This window comes from Oncorhynchus tshawytscha, linkage group LG07 (genome assembly GCF_018296145.1).
Source record: "Oncorhynchus tshawytscha isolate Ot180627B linkage group LG07, Otsh_v2.0, whole genome shotgun sequence".
Classification (NCBI taxonomy): domain Eukaryota; kingdom Metazoa; phylum Chordata; class Actinopteri; order Salmoniformes; family Salmonidae; genus Oncorhynchus; species Oncorhynchus tshawytscha.
In genome coordinates this window covers 8,549,963-8,573,807 of record NC_056435.1, presented here as the reverse complement: position 1 = coordinate 8,573,807, position 23,845 = coordinate 8,549,963, and the positions used below count along the sequence as shown (strand labels likewise).

Below are 23,845 nucleotides of genomic sequence, written 5' to 3'. Positions count from 1 at the left end.
TGTTTGTTTTTCTATGATTTGGGGATTTCTATGTTTCGGCCTAGTATGGTTCTCAATCAGAGGCAGGTGTCATTAGTTGTCTCTGATTGAGAATCATACTTAGGTAGCCTGGGTTGTACTGTTTGTTTGTGGGTGATTGTCTATGTTAGTTGCTTGTGTCAGCACAGTTCTCATTATAGCTTCACGGTCGTTATTTGTTTATTGTTTTTGTATTCAGTGTTCAGTTCTTTCTTTAATTAAACATTCAACATGAACACATACCACGCCGCATTTTGGTCCTCTGATCCTTTTCGCCTCTTCAGATGAAGAGGAGGAAGACCGTGACAGTACCTTGTGGAGTTTGTTGAGCTCTTTTGATGGATTTCATTTGTTTCATTTGCTCATTTTGTATTTGTTTCTGGGGACAAACAACAAAGAGCATCTAGCTCTAGAGGAACAGTTCAATGATTATTTATTTTGTTTATTCGTTTTGTTTACATCTCTTCCCCTTCCTGAAGGACTGGAGGAGACATGGGAACTCGTGCTACAAAGTGGACTCTAAAGAAGTGTCGTTCAAGGACAGGTGTGACCTCACCATAAACAACAGGTACAGCCATTCCTTGTTGTCTCTTTCATTCTTCCATTTAACTCTTTAATTTCCAGTCACTGTAAATTAAACGCTGTGTTTCTGAGAAATTGCCTTGGCAGGGTGCCAAAACCCAACAGCATTCCACATTAACTCTCCACACTCGGCGTGGTCTCGCTAATTGTCTTGTTCCCTCTTGTACAGGTGTAAGGTCAAGAGTAGTGCACTACATAGGGAATATGGTGCCATTTGGGACACAGATCCAATTGTTCTTCAATGTGTTCTCCACAGGTTCGAGCAGGCCTTCATCAATAGACTCCTTGTGGAAGAGATCAACGTGAAGAGACAGTATTTCTGGACGGGCCTCCAGGACATAAAGACTACAGGGGAGTACCAGTGGGTCGCTCAGGATGGCTCGGGAACCAATGTCGCATACACCAACTGGGGCTGGTTTGAACCAGGTTAGTCCAGACTGAAGTATTCTGTATTTGGGTTTAAGGGTTTAACCCTGTTGGGGTTTCAGTGATGCGAAATGGAGAGAAACACTTGATGGGTGTACGTGAGTTACGTGTGTGTCTGTGTGTTAAATATGTGTGTATGCGAGTTACTTACGTGTGCGTCTGTGTGTGTGTTTCAGCCCTAGCAGGGGGCTGTGCAGTGATGTCCACAGCCAAGCCTCTGGGTAAATGGGTGGTAAAGAACTGCACCATGTTTAAAGCTGGCTCCATCTGTAAGAGAGACATCGCCGCTCCACAGCCCCTAGAGCCTGAGCCTGACCCTAACCTCCCCTGTCCTGATGGATGGGCATCCAGGCCTGGCATTTCCTACTGCTACAAGGTGTGTGTAGGCCTGTGTGTGTCCTTGAAATGAATGACGCAGCATGTGTCCCCCCGCTGCGCCTTAGTGACCTTGTTGGTTTACGTTACTGTGTCGTTGCACATTGAGGTCTCATGGTGACCCGATTGCGGTATGTTAGTGTGTTATAACAACATTACCGTAGGGTGTTAGTGTGTTAGTATTGGTAACCGTGGCAATGCTGTGCCAGGTGTTCCACGAGGAGAGGCTGAGTCGTAAGCGGTCCTGGGAGGAGGCAGAGAGGTTCTGTGAGGCCCTGGGGGCCCATCTACCCAGCTTCAACCACCCACAGGAGATGGGAGCCCTGAACTATGTCATGAGAGACTCCATCAGGTAGGGGCCCTTGCACCCACACACACACACTGCACACACCACTCGCGCATATACTCACGCGCACGCACACACTGATAACACACAAACTCAGCGGTAACACTAACTTAGCCACAGTAGTCAGACTGGTCTAGTCACCTCAACTAAACAATGTGAATTATGTAGGCATGTTCATAACCACATTCCAACAACAGCAACTTAATGCCAGCTTTATACAGTAAAACACATACACACCACACTGCCATTTTTCTCATAGATCAGAGCTTACACACTGGTCTAGTTCCCACCACTGTAACGGACACCAACAAATCAAATCAAAGTTTATTTGTCACGTGCGCCGAAGACAACAGGTGTAGTAGACCTTACAGTGAAATGCTGAATACAACAGGTGTAGTAGACCTTACAGTGAAATGCTGAATACAACAGGTGTAGTAGACCTTACAGTGAAATGCTTACTTACAGGCTCTAACCAACAGTGCAAAAAAGGTATTAGGTGAACAATAGGTAGGTAAAGAAATAAAACAACAGTGAAAAATAACAGTATGGAGGCTATAACAGTAGCGAGGCTACATACAGGAACAGGTTAGTCTGGCTGATTGAGGTTGTATGTACATGTAGATATGGTTAAAGTGACTATGCATATATGATGAACAGAGAGTAGCAGCAGCGTAAAAAGAGGGGTTGGGGGGGGACACACAATGCAAATAGTCCGGGTAGCCATTTTATTATCTGTTCATGAGTCTCATGGCTTGGGGTTAAAAACTGTTGAGAAGCCTTTTTGTCCTAGACTTGCCACTCCGGTACCGCTTGCCATGCGGTAGTAGAGAGAACAGTCTATGACTGGGGTGGCTGGGGTCTTTGACAATTTTTAGGGCCTTCCTCTGACATCGCCCGGTGTAGAGGTCCTGGATGGCAGGCAGCTTAGCCCCAGTGATGTACTGGGCCGTACGCACTACCCTCTGTAGTGCCTTGCGGTCGGAGGCCGAGCAGTTGCCATACCAGGCAGTGATGCAACCAGTCAAGATGCTCTCGATGTTGCAGTTGTAGAACCTTTTGAGGATCTCAGGACCCATGCCAAATCTTTTTAGTTTCCTGAGTAGGCTTTGTCGTGCTCTCTTCATGACTGTCTTGGTGTGTTTGGACCATTCTAGTTTGTTGGTGATGTGGATACCAAGGAACTTGAAGCTCTCAACCTGCTCCACATCACCCACTACAGTTACCATACACATCTGTGTTTTCAAATTCACATGGTCTCATCATCTTTATGCTAATGTAAGCTGACTCCTGTCAATAGTAACAAGTATGGTTCACACCAGGACACACCCTGTCCTGCAATGCTCTGCAGGGGGAAGGTTCAATCACTAGCAATAATATACTTAAGACATTGGATGATTGTTTAAACACTGCCTTTTGAGCCCAAAAATTATAATAAACCACAATAAAAAATAAGTGAGAATTAGATGTTTGTTAACAGTGTTCGTGTCCTGTCTGTCCCAGCGATGACCGGTTCTTCTGGGTGGGGTTAAACAGGAGAAACCCAGCTGCTGGTTCCTGGGAGTGGAGCGACAACAGGCCTGTGAGTAGAGGAAAACACATCGTACCTCTGTGTGTAACTCCCGTAGAGAGACTATAATAAGTAACCATTCTGATAATATACATGCGTGATTCATCCGAAGGTGTCCATGGCCATTTTCCCCCAAGAGTTCCACGAGGATGACGAGTACAACCGGGGCTGCACAGCCTTTAAGGTGGGTAGGTTCAGATGCTGGAATACAGCCTCAACACTGCATAACGTCTGCTGGTGTGGTGGTTATGGCAGATGTCACTACTTAAACCCGTCAGCTTCTTCCTACATCACGTGCTCCATTTTCGAGCTCCCTCTCCCTACCTGTGAAGTGGCTACAGCTCTTGCCCAGTCGTTAGAATCTGTCAGGCGTTATCATCAGGGCCAGGAGTTGTACTGTCTATAAAAGGCACTCCCCCCAGGGTACAGAAACATTTTGGCGATAAATACAGTGGGGCAAAAAGTATTTAGTCAGCCACCAATTGTGCAAGTTCTCCCACTTAAAAAGATGAGAGGCCTGTAATTTTCATCATAGGTACACTTCAACTATGACAGACAAAATGAGGGGGAAAAATCCAGAAAATCACATTGTAGGATTTTTTTTATGAATATATTTGCAAATTATGGTGGAAAATAAGTATTTGGTCACCTACAAACAAGCAAGATTTCTGGCTCTCACAGACCTGTAACTTCTTCTTTAAGAGGCTCCTCTGTCCTCCACTCGTTACCTGTATTAATGGCACCTGTTTGAACTTGTTATCAGTATAAAAGACACCTGTCCACAACCTCAAAAAGTCACACGCCAAACTCCACTATGGCCAAGACCAAAGAGCTGTCAAAGGACACCATCAACAAAATTGTAGACCTGCACCAGGCTGGGAAGACTGAATCTGCAATAGGTAAGCAGCTTGGTTTGAAGAAATCAACTGTGGGAGCAATTATTAGGAAATGGAAGACAAACAAGACCACTGACAATCTCCCTCGATCTGGGGCTCCACGCAAGATCTCACCCCTTGGGGTCAAAATGATCACAAGAACGGTGAGCAAAAATCCCAGAACCACACAGGGGGCCTAGTGAATGACCTACAGAGAGCTGGGACCAAAGTAACAAAGCCTACCATCAGTAACTCAAATCCTGCAGTGCCAGACGTGTCCCCCTGCTTAAGCCAGTACATGTCCAGGCCCGTCAGAAGTTTGCTAGAGAGCATTTGGATGATCCAGAAGAAGATTGGGAGAATGTCATATGGTCAGATGAAACCAAAATATAACTTTTTGGTAAAAACTCAACTTGTCGTGTTTGGAGGACAAAGAATGCTGAGTTTCATCCAAAGAACACCATACCTACTGTGAAGCATGGGGGTGGAAACATCATGCTTTGGGGCTGTTTTTCTGCAAAGGGACCAGGACAACTGATCCGTGTAAAGGAAACAATGAATGGGGCCATGTATCGTGAGATTTTGAGTGAGAACCTCCTTCCATCAGCAAGGGCATTGAAGATGAAATGTGGCTGGATCTTTCAGCATGACAATGATCCCAAACACACCGCCCGGGCAATGAAGGAGTGGCTTCGTAAGAAGCATTTCAAGGTCCTGGAGTGGCCTAGCCAGTCTCCAGATCTCAACCCCATAGAAAATCTTTGGAGGGAGTTGAAAGTCTGTGTTGCCCAGCAACAGCCCCAAAACATCACTGCTCTAGAGGAGATCTGCATGGAGGAATGGGCCAAAATACCAGCAACAGTGTGTGAAAACCTTGTTAAGACTTACAGAAAACATTTGACCTCTGTCATTGCCAACAAAGGGTATATAACAAAGTATTGAGAAACTTTTGTTTTTGACCAAATACTTATTTTCCACCATAATTTGCAAATAAATTCATTAAAAATCCTACAATGTGATTTTCTGGATTTTTTTCCTTCTCATTTTGTCTGTCATAGTTGAAGTGTACCTATGACAAATTACAGGCCTCTCATCTTTTTAAGTGGGAGAACTTGCACAATTGGTGGCTGACTAAATACTTTTTTGCCCCACTGTACCTGTCTACGGTTATAATGTCATATCTCATGCCGATGTTGAAATACCAGCATGCATCATGACTTGTCGTCTCTCTCTCTCTTTCTCTCTCTCTCTTTCTCTCTTTCTCTTTGACAGACACTGAAAGGAACCTTTAGGAGTTTATTTGTCTTCCTGATGCATGAATTCCCTCCTCTGCCGTTCTACGCCACCCCATTCCACTGTGATGCCAGGCTGGAGTGGGTCTGCCAGATCCCCCGCGGTAACTATACACACACACTCACTGTGACGCCAGGCTGGAGTGGGTCTGCCAGATCCCCCACGGTAACTATACACACATACAGGCCGTGTGATTGTGAACGTGTCCTAGCGCCTCCTTAGTTTCAACTCAAAAGTGTCTCTTGTGTAGTGTCTGCTAGACCCACATTGAACCGTTTAGGAATCAGAGTTTGGGGAAATGTTTGGTGACCTTTACACTTTCATTCTTGCATCAGCATAGTTGAAAATAACTGTTTGTTTGTTCATTCTGAAATAGGAAAAACTCCCAAGAACCCAGTGTGGTACAATCCTGGTAAGTGGTGTTGACATATAGGTTTGGAAATATCTCTTGACTTTTTCTGATGAAATTATACACCAATGTATCAGTCATCAGTTATGAAGTATGAGCTGAGGTTTTTTATATATTGAGTACTAAAAATAGGATTTGAGAATAATAATAATAATATTGATCTGTTGCAGGTGGGCACCATGAGACATCCATATTCATTGACGGTAACGAGTTCTGGTTTGTGACGGAACCAAAGCTGCCATACGAGGAGGCTAGTTTGTACTGCAACAGCAACGGCAGCAAGCTGGCAGCACCACAAAGCTCCAACGCAGCCATACAGATCCACAATAATCTGCCACAGGTACAGTAGCGTGGTGAACAAACCAGACTTACTGTACGGTATAAACCTAGTTAGTAGAAGATACAGCTGGAATCCATAATGGTGTAACTGCCACGTTTGTTTCCAATATTACAACAACAAAGAAGTTCCTTCCAGCAGCGAACACAGTTTTCCGCTGACTTCATTGCACCTACAACAGAACTGCAGGTAGTCTTTTTAAACAAATTGATGGAACTACATTATTATTATTATTTATTTTTTTACCACGATGCTGGATTTTTCCTCTCCTCCGTTTCATCAACGGAACGAAAACAATAACGTGCTGGGGGGCGAACAGTGGCGCTGTTTGCTCTCATGCAGATTTCAGCTTTAAGGCTTGTATATCAACCCTGATTGTAATAGATATAGAGCAGGAACGGAGAGGAAGAAGGTGGCCACTGAACTATCCTAATAAAATGAAGACGACATTGACCAGAAGAGAGAGAGAGAGAGCGCTGTGTGTGTGAGAGAGCAGCAGGGAGTGGCTTTGTTTTGTCCTTGTGTTTATTTATTCATTGACTTGTGACCTGATTGGGCAGATGCCAGCAGGGAAGCAGAGCTGGTGGGTGGATGTAAGAGACACTGGACACTACTTCCCCATGAGGTGAGTCACACAGTCACGCAGTCACGTGGCAGGTCACACCTCATCAACCAATAACCACCCCCCGACAGGGTCACGCAGCAACACACGTTCTCAAGCACTGCCTCCAAAACGTGTCTTGTGACCAATATTCAAGTCAAATATAAGTGATGTTATTGTGTGTGTTGGTTAGAATGAGAGTGAATGACTTTCTACTCCTGTCCTCTAGGTTTTCCCATATGCACTACTACCGTGCTGCGTTCCTGGGCAGGTGTACAACCATCAGTGACAAGAACATCTTCCCAGGTGAATGAAAACGTAATTACAGTACAAAGAGTAGTTGAAATCAAGTTGTTTCCTTTAGATAATGTAGAAAGGATTATAATGTAGGCTGTTGGTTACTAGGACACTGAGCACACTGGTTGAATCGACGTTGTTCAACGTCATTTGTCAACGTATTATGACGTGGAATCAACGTGGAAAATACATTGGATTGGAAGAAGTAATCAACCAGTACTGTTTTCATCTGATTTCAAACAGTGTTGTAAACATTGAAATTAGGGGGGATATTTAAATAAATGTGCTTAACCTGACTAACAGGTTGTTACATCAATCTAATTTCAAGACATGTTAACCTCTCACCAATAACGGGGGGCATGATACCTGTGCATCTAACTTTTTCACTCATCTTTATTCACGATTCATTTAGGATTATCCGTAATAATGGTAGCAACCACATTAATGTAGAAGTGTTTGGAAACATATATTAAAATCTTATTTACAGTACAGGTGACTCCAAAATGACTCAATATAATATTTACCATACATTTTGTTTGGCACAAAATAATCTGACACAAATCCAAAACAAACAAGAAGTGCATTCAACCAATCACAAGCTTGATGTTGTCATTGCATGCAATGAATATGGGACCAAATACTTCACTTTTTACTACTTTAATACACATAAGCGAATTTCTCTCAATACTTTGGTCCCCTAAGGGAAATACGCTCAAATTGAAGCTGAGAGTCTGACTTTATCATTTCAAATCCAAACTGCTGGAGTACAGAGCCAAAACAACAAAACATGTGTTAGTCTCCCAATACTTTTGGAGCTGACTGTATGTTGTTCATTATATATGATAGGCCCTATATATACTATCCCAGTAGAAGATCTCCTTCAAATGTTGATATTTGGATGCGTTCTCAATTCATTATCCAGTTTGTCTACAAATTCATGATTGATATGTTGGATTCATGTCTCCATCTCAACCAAAAATCTAACTTAAGGAATAGCAGTAAATCAAACTTCAAATAGTTAACTTGTAGATTTAATTTGAAATCAACCGACCATCCTTCATATACAAGAACATATCGAAAGGTAAAAGTCATGAATATCATAGTATTTATAGAGCTAATGGTAACTACTTCTAAATGTCTCAATGTGTTGTGTTTCCAAAGCTTAAGCAGGGTACTTAGAGGTAGGCATCTGGATTGTAGACTCGTTCGGGCTCCCGAGTGGTGCAGTGGTCTAAGACACTGCACCACCATGCAAGAGGCTGCATCACATCTGGCTGTGATTGGAAGTCCCATAGGGCGGTGCACAATTGGCCCAGTTTCATTTGGCTGGGGTAGGCCTTCATTGTAAATAAGAATTTGTTCTTAACTGACTTGCCTAGTTAAATAAACATTACCCCTCATATTCCAGTAGGAGTCACTGTTCAGGCAGAAGTCATTGGACTGTAGCTTCACATTTTATTTCAATATCTTTTTATTTGGCTTGACTTTGAAACAATGACATTGGTTCAAACATACCATTTTACTATCAACATTGAAACAAGGTCAAATAAAATTTGTCTCATTAAATCTAAAATTCAACAATTTCAACCACCCAATATATTGAATATATGATTAAAACATATTTTGTACATTTCTATGTGGAATTTAACTAAATTGCAATGTATACATAGTTCTGATTATGTCAATTAGATTGATGTAACAACCTGTTAGTCAGCTTAAATACATGTATTTATACTGAACAAAGATTTGACTGAGTACAGTTCATATTGAAATCAGTCAATTTAAATAAATGATTTAGGCCCTAATCTATGGATTTCACATGACTGGGAATACAAATATGCATCTGTTGGTCACATATACCTTTAAAAAAAAGTAATTATCTGGTGTGACCAACATTTGCCTCATGCAGCGCGACATCTCCTTCGCATAGAGTTGATCAGGCTGTTGCCTGTGGAATGTTGTCCCACTCCTCTTCAATGGGTGTGTGAAGTTGCTGGATATTGGCGGGAACTGGAACACGCTGTTGTGCACGTCGATCCAGAGCATCTCAAACATGCTCAATGGGTGACATGTCTGGTGTGTATGCAGACCATGGAAGAACTGGGACATTATAAGCTTCCAGGAATTGTGTACAGATCCTTGTCACATGGGGCAGTGCATTATCATGCTGAAACATGAGGTGATGGAGGAGGATGAATGGCACGACAGTGGGTCTCAGGACCTCGTCACCGTATCTCTTCGCGTTCAAATTGCCATGGATAAAATGCTATTTCTCTTTGTTGTCCGTAGCTTATTCCTGCCCATACCATAACCCCACACCACCATGGGTCACTCTGTACACAACACTGACATCAGCAAACCGCTCGCCCACACGACGCCATACACGTGGTCTGCGGTTGTGAGGTCAGTTGGACATACTTCCAAATTCTATAAAACGACGTTGGATGCGGCTTATGGTAGAGAAATTAGCATTTAATTCTCGTGAAACAGTTCTAGTGGATATTCCTTCCATCAGCATGCCAATTGCACACCCCCTTAAAAGTTAAAACATCTGTGGCATTGTATTGTGTGATAAAACTGCACATTTTAGAGTGTCCTTGTATTGCCCCCAGCACAAGGTGCACCTATGTAATGATCGTGCTGTTTAATTAGTTTCTTGAAAGGCCTCACGTGTCAGGTGGATTGATTATCTTATCAAAGTCGAAATGCTCACTAACAGGGATGTAAACAAATTTGTGCACAACATTTTAGAGAAATAAGCTTTTTGTGCGTATGGAACATTTCTGGGGTCTTTTATTTCAGCTCATGAAACATGGGACACAACACTTTACATGAAACAATGTTGATTCAACCAATGTGTGCCCAGTGGGTTGTTACCTTCCAGTCACACACACACACACTCACTCACACACACTCCTGCCCCTCCAGAGTACGAGTACAGCTGTGAGCTGAAGCTGCCATTCGTGTGTGAGAGACACAATACCACAGCTATAGAGACCCACCCTGGAGAGCCTCACCCCAATGGTCTGCCCTGTGAGAGCGACTATTTACGCTTCAGAGACAAGGTCAGTCTGTCGTACACACACACTGGAGGCTGGTGTCACTGGACGGCCATACAGTAACGGCTGGAATGGAATGAATGGAGCAGTATAAAACACATGGAAACCAGTTGTGATACTGTTTCATTCGTTCCATTCCAGCCATGACAACGAGTCCGTCCTCTGATCTAGTCTACACACAGGTACATTCTGTGTAAGCAAGAATGGGTCTGGTATATGGCCAATATACCACGACTAAGGGCTGTTCTTACGCACGACACAACGCAGAATGCCTGGATACAGCCCTTAGCTGGGGTATATTGGCCATATACCACCAACCCCGTGGTGCCTTATTGCTATTATAAACTGGTTACCAATGTAATTAGAGCAGTAAAAATGTTTTGTCATACCCGTGGTTTACGGTCTGATATACCACGGCTGTCAGCCAATCAGCATTCAGGGCTTAAACCACCCAGTTTCTAATCATTGTTATTGAATGTTGTCGTTGCCTTTTCCAGTGCTACGGGGTGATCAAGCCTCTGTATCTGACTTTTCAACACGCCAACGAGCACTGTCAGTCGATGAGAGGAACTCTACTCACTATCACAGACCAAGTTGAACAGGGTGAGTCTTTTTATTCAACATGTTTGTCAATAGACAGCCTTCCATTCTCCTGAGATGACCAATGATTGATGTCCCTTCAATGTCCGTCTTATCCAGCGGTTGTTGACTAGTTGCGCCTATCTGTTTGTTGTGGTCAGACTTTGTGACCTCCCTGTTGCCGGCGCAGCCCCAGAAGACGTGGATTGGCCTGAAGCTCAAACAGCAGGACCCAGAGTGGGTGGATGACTCCCCGGTCTCCTACCTCAACTTTAACCCCCTGCTTCACGGCCTACTCAGGCCCATACTCGTCAACGTGAGTTCCCACTCACTTCCCTTCTCAACTCTATCCAGCGTGGCCACAGGGATCAATGAGTTATAACTTAGAGTCAAAACCCAGTAAGCATACCTCTCATTCAACTGAAATCATAGAATAGTTTTTACTGTAAAAATACCAGGTATACTCCCCTCATAGACAGTTGGTCAGAATCAGGGGTGAAAGTAAGCTAGAATACCGGTAAAACCTGATCCCATCACAATAATTAAAACACTTTTTTTACCCTGTTTTCTCCCCAATTTCATGGTATCCAATTGTTTAGTAGCTACTATCTTGTCTCATCGCTACAACTCCCGTACGGGCTCGGGAGAGACGAAGGTTGAAAGTCATGCGTCCTCCGATACACAACCCAACCAAGCCGCTTCTTAACACAGCGCGCATCCAACCCGGAAGCCAGCCGTACCAATGTGTCGAAGGAAACACCTTGGTTAGCGCGCACTGCACCCGGCCCGCCACAGGGGTCGCTGGTGCGCGATGAGACAAGGATATCCCTACCGGCTAACCCCTCCCTAACCCGGACAACACTAGGCCAATTGTGCGTCCGCCCCACAGACCTCCCGGTCGTGGCCGGTTACGACAGAGCCTGGGCGCGAACCCAGAGTCTCTGGTGGCACAGCTGGCGCTGCAGAACAGCGCCCTTAACCACTGCGCCACCCGGGAGGCCCTCAATTAAAACACATTTTAAGAGAACTGTAGGCTATTACACTATTTATCATTGCCGGATGCAAGTCGCATGAAAAATGTGTGAATAGGCTTGAACTTGTGGAATACGCTCCAAAATGCAGTGTGGTTCCATGATAAGGCAGAGATGAGTGGCTGAGACCGTAGCAGTGTATGCATCAATTCAGGTCACAAGACTTGTGCAGAGGCCTAATGGATGACAATAACAGACTGTCATTCATAACACTTTGTGGTGTTTTGGAAGTGGTCTCTTTCAATTGATCAAATGGCAGCGTATGGATGCCAGAATATAACTAACCCAGTAGTTGGAATAGTGACTGGAAAAGGACAGTAGGCCTCACATGTAGCCTATTATAATATGAACTCCTGCACAATTAAGCTTTCCTCTCAGTAAAATGATAGACCAAATGTTAATTTTGTCTCAGGACCAGGAGTGGAGAAATAGGATTTATTTCTTTCAGCATTTTGAGAGATTGAGAATCCCGTTGGGTGACCTAAAGGTGCAATTTCAGCATAAAATCTGACAGTATTTCATTTTCAACCACATAAAATATGCATAATTTCCTGGAAACGGGTCAAATTGATGTCATTTGGAGATCTCCCTGGTCCCTAAACATCCACGTGAGAAAAGCAAAAATCAAAAGAACTTTACTGATGTCAACTAGATTGTTGATGACGCATTGATCATTCTATCGATTTATGACATTATTCTGGTGAGCAAGGCTTTATTTAGTCTTCCAAACAATCATCAAGTAATGACAAGAGTAGCTGCATGTATCTAGTTATAGACAGGTTGACTAACAGTCTACAAAATGTCGAAAATTATAAGCAGACCGTCGTTTCACCGCCCCTTAGTGACGTTCGCAAGTAAACTGAAGTAATTCTTTGAAAATCAGTCAAAAACATGACTGGTTGTGTTTATGCCACATTAAAAGGTAGGCTAATATATTTAAAAAATTAAGACTAAAAAGCTTTATTAGCTCCATAGAGATCCTATTAAATTAATAGGATTCTATATGTAATTCTATGATTAGGCCCATAAAACAATAATAAGCGCGTTCACCAATAGGAGGTCTCCATACCGGGAAGAAATTAAATGTACTTTAACCACTGGTAAGAGTGCGTGCAGGTAGTTTTTTTTAAACAAATGATGAGACCACATAAACATTACTATGATAGCCTATACTAAATACCAGTCTCTAAAAAACATGTTCCACATCTGTTTCAAAGTTCAAGGTCATCATAACCTATAACTAACTCTGTGTCCCTGTTATTGTGTCTGTCTGCAGCTTCTTGACCCAGAGAGCATTGAGCTGTGTGTCTTTGTGTTCAACGACCCCAGCTCTGCCATGATGGGCTCCTGGGACTACACCTCCTGCTCTGACCAGCAATATGTGTCCATCTGCCAGCACTACGCAGGTACACCACCGCTTCATAGCAGCAGAGGGCGCCAAACACAACCAATTATCTGTGCTTATCTTGTCCGTGTTGGTGAAAGAACGGATGACCTGTGGACTCTACAGTCAGAAGGCTTGTGATAGAAAGACTCTTGATATTAAGTGTATGAAGTAGACTGATATTATTGATAGTTGTTACTTGATATTGCTACTGTTTTGTGGAGTGGAAATTGAGCATATCGAATAGGGTTTAAAACCTTGTCTGACCCCTTTAAATCCCTCTCATGTTCTCAGACAAGCCAGAGGAGCCCCAGTTCCAGTTGGAGCCGTTCCAGGTCAACAACCACACCTTTAAGCTGCTTCAGAAGAACGTGACGTGGCACGAGGCTCTGGCGGAGTGCAGGAACCAGAACATGGACCTGGCCAGCGTAGCCGACACCCTGCAGCAGTCGGTCCTCACCGTGCACGTCACCCGCGCACGCAGCCCCATGTGGATCGGCCTCTTCAGCGCAGACGTAAGTGGCCATAGCTCTTCACCCTAACCCGTTGGTGTTCGCAGATCTAAAAGAAAGGGATGGGTTTAAGGCAACATGGCAAAGCAAACAACCGGTAGCCCGTTGGGAGGCTAGGCGGAGCCGTCACCTTGTAGAATAGGCCACACCCATCCTGTTCCCTCAGTTCTGCATTCACTGAATGATAGTGGCTGATTTCATAATGATGATTTCACAGATTCTACAGTGCGGTTCAGTTTGTTCTTAATGGACTTGCCTGGTTAAATCAATAAGGAACTCACTCAGCGTTTTGTATTGTCAGGATGGTGTCCACTACCACTGGACAGACCACAGTCACACGGTGTTTAGTCGCTGGTCCTCAGAGCCCACCGTTGGACGCTGTGTCTTCCTGGACACGGACGGCTTCTGGAAGGCTACGGAGTGTATGGAACAGTTGGCAGGGGCTATCTGCCATGTTCCACACGGTAAGACAGCAATACAGTGGCTCAGTTGGTAAGCGCTGGGGTCTTGTAATGTAATGGTCATACCAAAAGTGTAAGCACTCTGGATGCAATTGTCTGTTAAGTGGCATAATTAAAACAAGACAGGATGAAAATCAACCAAGCACTCTCCTCAGACAGCAACTGTGTATTTTGGCTTTTTTTTGTGGCTTTTTTAAATTTAATTTTATGAATGAACACTTTCAATGTTTCCAGAAGAGACTCACACCACCCCAGAGGACAGGGCTGTGAAATGTCCTCACAAGAGTAGCGGGCCAAACTGGATCCCCTTCAAGAACAACTGCTACACCTTCCAACTGGCATCGTCCAGATGGGAAGAGTTTGACAAGGGCCAGATACTTCAGACATGCAAGAAACTGGGTAAGGAGCAGGGACACCGTTTGGCACAGACATCAGTCAGGAACCATTTGTACTGTGAAGACCTCCACAAACAAGATACATATTAGAAACATGTCTTATAGTCTCAGTTAGAAATGCGAAAAAGAGGGAGCGCTGCTTTGGCATCAAATATGAAGACGAAGAGATGCTCATTGGAGAATGGGGTATAATTTATAGCGACCAAATGAAGTTGCAGCGGTGTAAAAACATCATACTTCCAAAAAATTCAAAGCATTCTCTCTTGTGGAAAAGTTCAAAAATCCTTTATTTTAGCAAAAAAAGTGAACTCCCCAACGTGTATTGCTCAGCGGCCTTCTTCAGGGTTCACAGGTGCATAGTAGTGACAGGTGAAATGAATGACCAGAAAATAAACAAATACAAGTAAATCAATCAAATATAACTATAGGCCAATACAATGTTTCACACAAATAAACAACTCAAGATTAATACATTTAAAAATATATATATATATATATATATAATAGTTACAGAAGTACAATAATAAAAAAAGAAGCAAAATCTATTTCATTGTTCAACCCTGAAAGACAGTAGCTTTGAGTGTGTGTATCCAGAAGGTTTCCCTTTGTAAAGACACTGAAGCCTGTAACCCGCCATCTTGTTGATGGATACCACCTCTATGACCATGGCTTTAAGCAAGTCCGGGTTACCATGGCCGGCTTGTTGGTAATGCACGGCCGTGGGATAATTGTCATTGATGGAATATTCATGTTCTGCCGGTCTGTCCTTTAGTGTCCTTTTTGTGCAAACCAATATAAAAACGACCACATGGGCACTCCAACCTATAAACAACAAACACAGTGTTGCAATTTGCAGAATATTGGAGGTGGGGGTGAGATGCCTCTCTGCTGTACTGGGTAACAAAATACATTTGGTTTGACTTTTGGGGCCTTTGGTGTCGTCTGAGCATATTTTCTCTATCTAAGGATGTATCCTTTATCTTGGATTGATTGAGAACATTTGATTTATCTGTTTCAGCAACTTTATTTAGGAAACCATCCACCTTGTCACAAATGCTCTGTAGCCGCTGAAATGGGCATGACGCCTCTGTGTGGAGCTGAAGCAGTTCATTGTCAGGTGATCGAAATGACAAAATGACGTCATGTATATCCTCCGTACCACATGATTTGATCAAAAGAAAATGGATTGAAGAGGATCAAACAAAAAATCTCTCCAAACGTAGTCCTAAAAACACATTTGCGTAGTTGGGTGCAAAACAGGCGGCCATTACTGGCCATTTGACTTGTCTGTAGAGTTGGACCTGAAAAAGAGTTGGAAGAAAAAGAACAACGTTATTGTTTAGTGCCCGCTTTGTTAGAGAAACTCTGGGGCTGCGCTTCCCCCTGGGCCGAGTTGAAGATGGTGTTTTGGAGCCTCAAGACCCTCACTGTGTACAATACCCCAATTGTCCGAGAAATTCTATAGGAAGAGAGACTGCAGATTCTTTCAAACTATTTTATTATAAGATTTGCACAAATGAAGCAATCAACCATCACTAAGAAGAGTCAGCGTTGGATGCTCAACGAACAGAGTTGTCTCTCAGCTGTAATGGGAAAGTCCAACCTCATTGTCTATGTGGCAGTCAGCAGATGTGTGCAAACGGGTGGAGAACAAAGTGTATAAAAGGCGTTTATCTTGTCTGTGTAGATTAAGATGGCTGACATTGACCACCATTGTCTGTTCTTTCCTGCATGTTTCCATACAGAGGAGTTCCTACAGACAGTACAAACGGGATGTCACATACTGCGGTCGCACCCGGCTCTTATCTGTACACCCAGAGTTATAACTAAGTCACACAAGACAACAAGCCTTCATCGGGGAACTAAAACACTAGCCTAAAACAATGGACAATTCTCTAAGTAAAAACAGCATAGTATGTTTCATTTTGTACATTTCCGCGACGCTTCATACAGTATTTTCCATGGTATTACAGATGCAGTTCTTGACACAAACCGAAACGTACATTTATTGTCTTGACCATTCACCCTCTGGATGGCACACATACACATACACATACACGATCCATGTTTCAATTGTCATACCAGGCTTAAAAATCCTTCTTTAATAACCTGTCTCCTCCCCTTCATCTACATTGATCGAAGTGGATTTAGTGACATCAATAAGGGATCCTAGTTTTCACCTGGTCAGTCTGTCATGGAAAGAGCAGGTGTACTTTCCACAAGAGAGTGCCTTGGATATTCCTTTTAAATATTATGTTTTTACATCGCTGCAACTTCATTTGGTCGCTATAAGTCTCAATTAGACTTTTTTGAGATTTAAAAAATGGACATTTGATGCCTGGTCAAAACAGACTTCATCTGTGCTCTGATTTGAAGGTGTTTATTAATTAAACCTATGCTCTGATTTGAAGGTGTTTATTAATTAAACCTACGCACTGCTTATGTACGAGTAATAAAGTCTTTATGAAGTGTTACCGGTTGATGTTCTTCTCAGATGCTGATGCAGACATCCTGACCATCAGGAACGTAGTGGAGAATGAGTTTGTGAAGGAGCAGCTCCTTCCCTTCAAAGACCTGGTGCAGTTTGTCTGGCTAGGGGTGTTCAACGATGACAACGGTGAGTGGACTGGACCGGGCTCCCCGTATTCATCTCCCCAACACTCAGCATGGACAGTTAGTCCTTCTGTTTGAGTTGCTGTTTGGACTTTCATATTATCATTTATTGCCCTGCATTATGAGGAGACGCTGGATTGGATCCTTGTAAAATGTCTACGGGATCATCAAGTCTGAAGCTTACTCACTGATCGTCGTTGTATTATTGTGTGATGAGACGTGTAATAAATGTCAAGTGGTTGCTCCTGTCCTTGGTAGATAACCAGATGAAGTGGTATGACGGTACCAACGTCCAGTACTCTAACTGGGGAGATGGAAGACCAAGCGTCTCAGCCAGCGATGAGTTCATGGCTGGTCTCAACACTGAGGGAGTCTGGGATATATTCACCAACAAACGCCACTTCAGCCCCTTCAAGCAGAGAAGCATTGTGGCCTGCAAATTGGATAAAGGTTTGTAGACCCCATTCAGACAAACATACTTCACCTATTCACAAAGAGTACTATCTTTAAAAAAAAAAATTACAACTAAATAATACATTGTGCACTTGATTGACTCTATTAACACATTTTCTTTGTCCCCAAGACTCTAAGGACGAATACAATCAGTCGGTCAGGGACTTTGAGCGCTATGGCAACCTGAGCTACCACGTGATAACCAGGAAGTTGAGCTGGTTCCAGGCGCTGGAGGAGTGTGGCCGTGGCAACGGACACCTGGCCAGCGTGCATGACACCGGGCACAACGCTCACATGGAGCTTATCGCCAAGCGAGACGGCTTCCCGCTGTGGATCGGTCTGTCCAGTCAGGATGTAAGGGAGCTTAGCCACAATGCCACTAACACGGCTTCCCGCTGTGGATCGGTCTGTCCAGTCAGGATGTAAGGGAGCTTAGCCACAATGCCACTAACACGGCTTCCCGCTGTGGATCGGTCTGTCCAGTCAGGATGTAAGGGAGCTTAGCCACAATGCCACTAACACGGCTTCCCGCTGTGGATCGGTCTGTCCAGTCAGGATGTAAGGGAGCTTAGCCACAATGCCACTAACACGGCTTCCCGCTGTGGATCGGTCTGTCCAGTCAGGATGTAAGGGAGCTTAGCCACAATGCCACTAACACGGCTTCCCGCTGTGGATCGGTCTGTCCAGTCAGGATGTAAGGGAGCTTAGCCACAATGCCACTAACACGGCTTCCCGCTGTGGATCGGTCTGTCCAGTCAGGATGTAAGGGAGCTTAGCCACAATGCCACTAACACGGCTTCCCGCTGTGGATCGGTCTGTCCAGTCAGGATGTAAGGGAGCTCAGCCACAATGCCACTAACACGGCTTCCCGCTGTGGATCGGTCTGTCCAGTCAGGATGTAAGGGAGCTCAGCCACAATGCCACTAACACGGCTTCCCGCTGTGGATCGGTCTGTCCAGTCAGGATGTAAGGGAGCTCAGCCACAATGCCACTAACACGGCTTCCCGCTGTGGATCGGTCTGTCCAGTCAGGATGTAAGGGAGCTCAGCCACAATGCCACTAACACGGCGGCCATTTCTATTGAGAATAACGCCATCTTTTGCAGCAATTTAGTTAAATGGCAGGTAGACATGAAATGCAAAATTTGCTAAGCATCTCTAGTGTGAAGTTTGTTGAGTAATACTGCATCCCCCTCCCCTCTCTGCGCAGGCTAGTGGCTCTCAGTCTTATGAGTGGTCCGATGGGACTAAGTATCACTACAGTCAGGCGGGACTCTCTGACACTGTTGTCAAGTCCAGCTCAGACCCTCAGGGTGTTTGTGTGTACATCACTCCCCATGGCACCTGGATGAGAATGGACTGCAATGCCAAGCTGGACGGAGCCATCTGCTACAACACCACCATCACCACCCCCACTCAGAGTAAGATCCAGTCATATTACCTAGCCTATTAAATCACCACCATCACCACCCCCACACAGAGTAAGACCCAGTCCTAGTACCTAGCCTATTACATCACCACCCCCACTCAGAGTAATACCCATTCCTATTACCTAGCATATTACATCACCAACATCACCACCCCCACTCAGCGTAAGACCGAGTTCTATTACATCACCACCATCACCACCCCCACTTAGAGTAATACCCAGTCCTATTACCTGGCCTATTACATCATCACCACTCAGAGTAAGACCCAGTCCTATTACCTAGCCTATTACATCTTCATCATCATCACTCAGAGTAATACCTAGTCTATTACATCACCACCCCCACTTAGACTGATACCCAGTCCTAGTACCTGGCCTATTATATCACCACTCAGAGTAAGACCCAGTCTTATTACCTAGCATATTACATCACCACAATCACCACCCCCACTCAGCGTAAGACCGAGTTCTATTACCTAGTCTATTACATCACCACCCCCACTTAGACTAATACCCAGTCCTATTACCTGGCCTATTACATCATCACCATCGCCACTCAGAGAAAGACCCAGGCCTATTACCTAGCATATTACATCACCACAATCACCACCCCCACTCAGAGTAAGACCCAGTCTTATTACCTAGCCTATTACATCATCATCATCACCACCACTCAGAGTAAGACCCAGTCCTAGTACCTAGCCTATTACATCACCACCACCACTCAGAGTAATACCCAGTCCTACGGTCTTAGAACCTACCCTATTAGTATTACATCACCACTCGGAGTAAGACCCAGTCCTACGGTCGTAGAACCTACCCTATTAGTATTACATCACCACTCAGAGTAAGACCCAGTCCTACGGTCGTAGTACCTACCCTATTAGTATTACATCACCACTCAGAGTAAGACCCAGTCCTACGGTCGTAGTACCTACCCTATTAGTATTACATCACCACTCAGAGTAAGACCCAGTCCTACGGTCGTAGTACCTACCCTATTAGTATTTATTTATTATACACACAACTTGAATTCTTGTGTTAAGAAGACATTGATGTTTAATGAGCGATCTGAGCAGATTTGTTTTACATAGTATAACACCAATCTTTTAAGATTCCATAAAATAAATCCCTCTAATGTCATCTGTTTTTGTTTGTCTAAATCAGGATCGAACCTCGCAGTTCCCCAGGTGGCCAACAACTGCCCTCAGAACAGTGGCTCGTCTAAGTGGGTTGAGCACCAGGACCACTGCTATGCTTTTGACATGACCTTCTATAACTACTCTGTGTACAGCATGGAGGATGCCAAGAGCATCTGTGAAAGGCTTGGTAAGTCACCCACTATCTCTCCTATTTGACACGTATATATTTATGTATTGTATATAAGTTAAGTTTTACATTATTGCAGCATCTTGGGTTAGGTTGTTATGGTAAGAGAATGGTTTCTCTATAACCAACCTGATTAAATACAAGTATTTCATATTTACTCTTATAAACCGGGTAGTTTGGTTCCTAGATGCTGATTATCTGAAAGCTGTGGTATATCAGATATTATAAACTGGGTGGCTCGAGCCCTGAATGCTGATTGGCTGACAGCCGTGGTATATCAGTCCTTATACCAAGGGTATGACAAAAATTAAGAGCGGCAGGTAGCCTTCGAGGTTAGAGCATTGGACCAGTAACTGAAAGGTTTGCATGTCCCAAAACCGGAGCTGACAAGGTCAAATAAATATGAAATCAAATCTGTCGCTGTGCCCTTGAGCAAGGTACTTAGCCCTAATTGCTCCATTAGTGCTCTACAATGGCGACCCAGGCCATGACCCTACTCCCTGCGGGTCTCAGGGGAGTTGGGATATGCAAAAAAACAAACACATTTCCATTACAGACCTGTGTGTAAGAGGACAAATATAAGCACCCAAATGATTATTCTAATTACATTGGTAACCAGTTTATAATAGCGATAAGGCTCCTCTGGGGTTTATATCTAATATACCACGGCTAAGGGCTACATCCAGGCACTCTGCGCTGTGTCGTGCAAAGAACAGCCCTTAGCCGTGGTATATTGGCCATATACCACACCCCCCCCAGGCCTTATTGCTTAATTAGTAGACCATGATCAAATCAAGTGGTTTCTTATTACAGTACAGTGCATGTATGCCTCCTTTTTGCCTTTGATTGACAGATGCACAGCTGCTGACCATAATGACCAAAGAGGAGAATGACTTTGTCTCTGGCTACATGGCAGACAACCCTCTCATCACCAGTAGGGTGTGGCTCGGCATGGACCTGGACAAACAAGGTAAACTGACCTGACCCGTACAATAGGATAGGCTTGTCACTTATTACTGTATACTGATGTTATGAGTCATTATATTTATATTGGACAGCATGGAAGTTGTGTGCACTTCATTTGGAAAGTCAGGCACTTTAAAATACATACAAATTCTACATGCCAATACAGTACATTATACTAACTCAGAATAGAATTAGTAATGTTTCCTCTGTCTTCCAGGTCAGCCAGTGGGCTGGGTGGACGGTTCCTCTCTGGCCTTCTCTAACTGGGAGACCAGTGGGGTGAAGACAGCGACCCAGCAGAACTCTTGTGCTGTAATGGTGTCTGCAGACGGAGGCATCTGGAGCAGAGTCAGCTGCAAGGACAGCCACAGCCGCATCGTCTGCAAAGTACCCGCACGTGAGTACTAAAGTGCAATGGTTCACCAGTCTCAACTCATACATAGTAAAAAAAAGTATGTGGATAGCAGCATGCTCTGGTGACCGCTCCAAGCTATTGCATGTAACAAGAGTCGATTGTATACGGCTCATAGATTTCCCCGGCTTCGCTATGGTTATTCTATATTTGTAAACATTGATGTGCTTGAAACAGCGGCTTTCTTGGCCAGTTTGGAGATGTGTTTCTGACTGGCTGTGTTGCCTCCAGGGTCGGGGAGCGTCCCGGTGGCGCTGGTCTTCTTCCTGGTCGTCCTCACCGCCCTTCTGGCGGCCATCGGCTTCGTCGTTTATAAGAAGAGCAGGGCCAGATTCAACTCCACCGTGCGCTACAGGAGAACCATTGATGATGCTGACAGCACTAGTATAATGGATGCAGAGTGAGACTTGTCTTCTATCTATGCAGTTTAAAGAAGCAGTTATTTGCCTACAATTATTCAGTATGGAAATATTATTATGCAGCAAACTGAAACCTGGCTGCCTTTTCATTTTAAAAGACAACTTTATTTATTTGTATAAATTCCCAAGCAGGCTTCTTTTTTTTTTTAGCATTTTCTGTGACATTGTAAATATTGGCAAAAGGATTTTGAAAATCCCCAAACTAGCATTTTAGTATTTTTTGTTGTTTTACCTAATAATGTTTTAATTAACTTTTACAATGATTATTTTAGAGAAAGAGCTGCCACATTGAACAGTTGCTGCAGTGTTGATGGACAAAAAAGGCACTGGATACGTGATGCTTGTTGTCAGGTTATTTTTCCTTCTCGGAAGCACTGATGTTTTTCTCTTTTTCACTCTTTGTGATTATTTTGTCATGGAGGAAGGTGTCGTTTTCACTGTTGGACATTGACGAAAGAAGGAACAACTGCATCATGGCACTTTCATAAACAGAACTATAATCCTTATTAGCTTGATGTATTTTCATCATTTAAAAAAACAATTTAAGGTCTAATGCAGGTACTCTAGCTAATGCAGTGGCATGCATTCTCATTTGCCATTTCAACTACATGCAATTCATTCCAACTGTAAATGCCTTAGGTGCATTCTCTTTGTCGTTATGACTATAACCTTCCTCTCCTATGCGCTCAAACTACTGAGAACATTTGCACTTTAAATTGAAACGTTTTATCGTGAATAATGCCTTAGCAGTTGTTTCTGCCACGTTCAAGCACAATAGTTGTCTTGTTTTAGGGGTGTTCATTTGGGGTTAATGTTTTCAAAGGTCGCTACTTGCTGAGGCCTCAAACTGCACACAGCTGCTGTAAATGCTTTGTAAATATTTAAATTCTTTTTTTTTTAAATTTTATTATGGAGAATCTAAACCAAAGATGTTTTTTGAATCTTGTGAATGTCGATAACCTGGACATTCCTCTAGACTTTATTTGGATCTGCCTTGCAACAATGCTTGTTAACTAGGATTACCATTCCCAAAATGTTCAACAGTATCTTCATATGTACATTTTGGTCCCAAGCAGACCATCCACTCCACTCTGGTCAAATATTGTCTTCCAATAAAATAGGTTTGTCTTTAAGGGCAGAGTCCTGTCATTTTTTGTTGAGGAAATGAATAGATTTCAGATGTGGGTATCACTGTGACCTACCACAACTTGTGTGAACTTTGTTTGGAGGTGGCAAGGACACAAGGAATCGAGAAAGAAATAATTAAGAAAGCTCTGGAATTCTGCAAAGGAGCTTCCCTAATTCAGGCTGGGATTCAATCCAAGGCGCTACAGAGTTGTTCTACAACTTGGATTAAATCCCTGCCGCAATCAAGGGTCGCGTTCCCTTGCTCAAACATTGCATGCGTCAACCAATGGTTCCGTGCCACATCAACTGTGTAGCCGGGCACCAGACTGCTAGAGCATGTGGTTAGCCGTTACGTGAAAACCCTATCCAGGCATGTAAGATCTGGTATGCATCCACAACATCTGAGCAGAGGAACATTACCTTGTGACGAGGGAACTAATGTGATTGGTTGGATAAAAGCTCAGTGGGCAGAGTATACAGATGCATGTATAAAAAAAGGTTGGTAGGTTGGAGGGCATTACATACAGGTTGTGACCTGCAAAGTTACTTG

The 23,845-nt window shown here is 43.7% G+C and overlaps 1 protein-coding gene across 3 annotated transcripts in view; it reads left to right on the top strand.

Annotated features, from left to right (window-relative positions):
• ly75 (lymphocyte antigen 75) overlaps positions 1-23,300 on the top strand; it is a 35,302-nt gene extending 12,002 nt beyond the window's left edge. Inside the window, exons 10-36 of one of the 3 annotated variants that reach the window (XM_024425885.2) lie at positions 498-586; positions 857-1,026; positions 1,203-1,402; positions 1,611-1,753; positions 3,248-3,326; positions 3,427-3,498; positions 5,462-5,585; positions 5,859-5,894; positions 6,062-6,231; positions 6,789-6,853; positions 7,059-7,135; positions 10,055-10,191; positions 10,683-10,788; positions 10,926-11,080; positions 13,072-13,201; positions 13,474-13,694; positions 13,993-14,155; positions 14,387-14,551; positions 17,042-17,164; positions 17,419-17,610; positions 17,744-17,967; positions 18,823-19,014; positions 19,126-19,144; positions 20,209-20,370; positions 21,224-21,340; positions 21,554-21,733; positions 21,980-23,300. In XM_024425885.2, coding sequence (XP_024281653.2) covers positions 498-586; positions 857-1,026; positions 1,203-1,402; positions 1,611-1,753; positions 3,248-3,326; positions 3,427-3,498; positions 5,462-5,585; positions 5,859-5,894; positions 6,062-6,231; positions 6,789-6,853; positions 7,059-7,135; positions 10,055-10,191; positions 10,683-10,788; positions 10,926-11,080; positions 13,072-13,201; positions 13,474-13,694; positions 13,993-14,155; positions 14,387-14,551; positions 17,042-17,164; positions 17,419-17,610; positions 17,744-17,967; positions 18,823-19,014; positions 19,126-19,144; positions 20,209-20,370; positions 21,224-21,340; positions 21,554-21,733; positions 21,980-22,152 — 3,684 coding nt within the window. In that variant the 3' untranslated portion in view covers positions 22,153-23,300. Of the gene's footprint in view, positions 1-497; positions 587-856; positions 1,027-1,202; positions 1,403-1,610; positions 1,754-3,247; positions 3,327-3,426; positions 3,499-5,461; positions 5,586-5,858; positions 5,895-6,061; positions 6,232-6,788; positions 6,854-7,058; positions 7,136-10,054; positions 10,192-10,682; positions 10,789-10,925; positions 11,081-13,071; positions 13,202-13,473; positions 13,695-13,992; positions 14,156-14,386; positions 14,552-17,041; positions 17,165-17,418; positions 17,611-17,743; positions 17,968-18,822; positions 19,034-19,125; positions 19,145-20,208; positions 20,371-21,223; positions 21,341-21,553; positions 21,734-21,979 lie in introns of all 3 variants that reach the window. The other 2 variants (XM_024425886.2, XM_024425884.2) reach the window with 2 other exon arrangements.
• Positions 23,301-23,845: the final 545 nt, after the last annotated feature.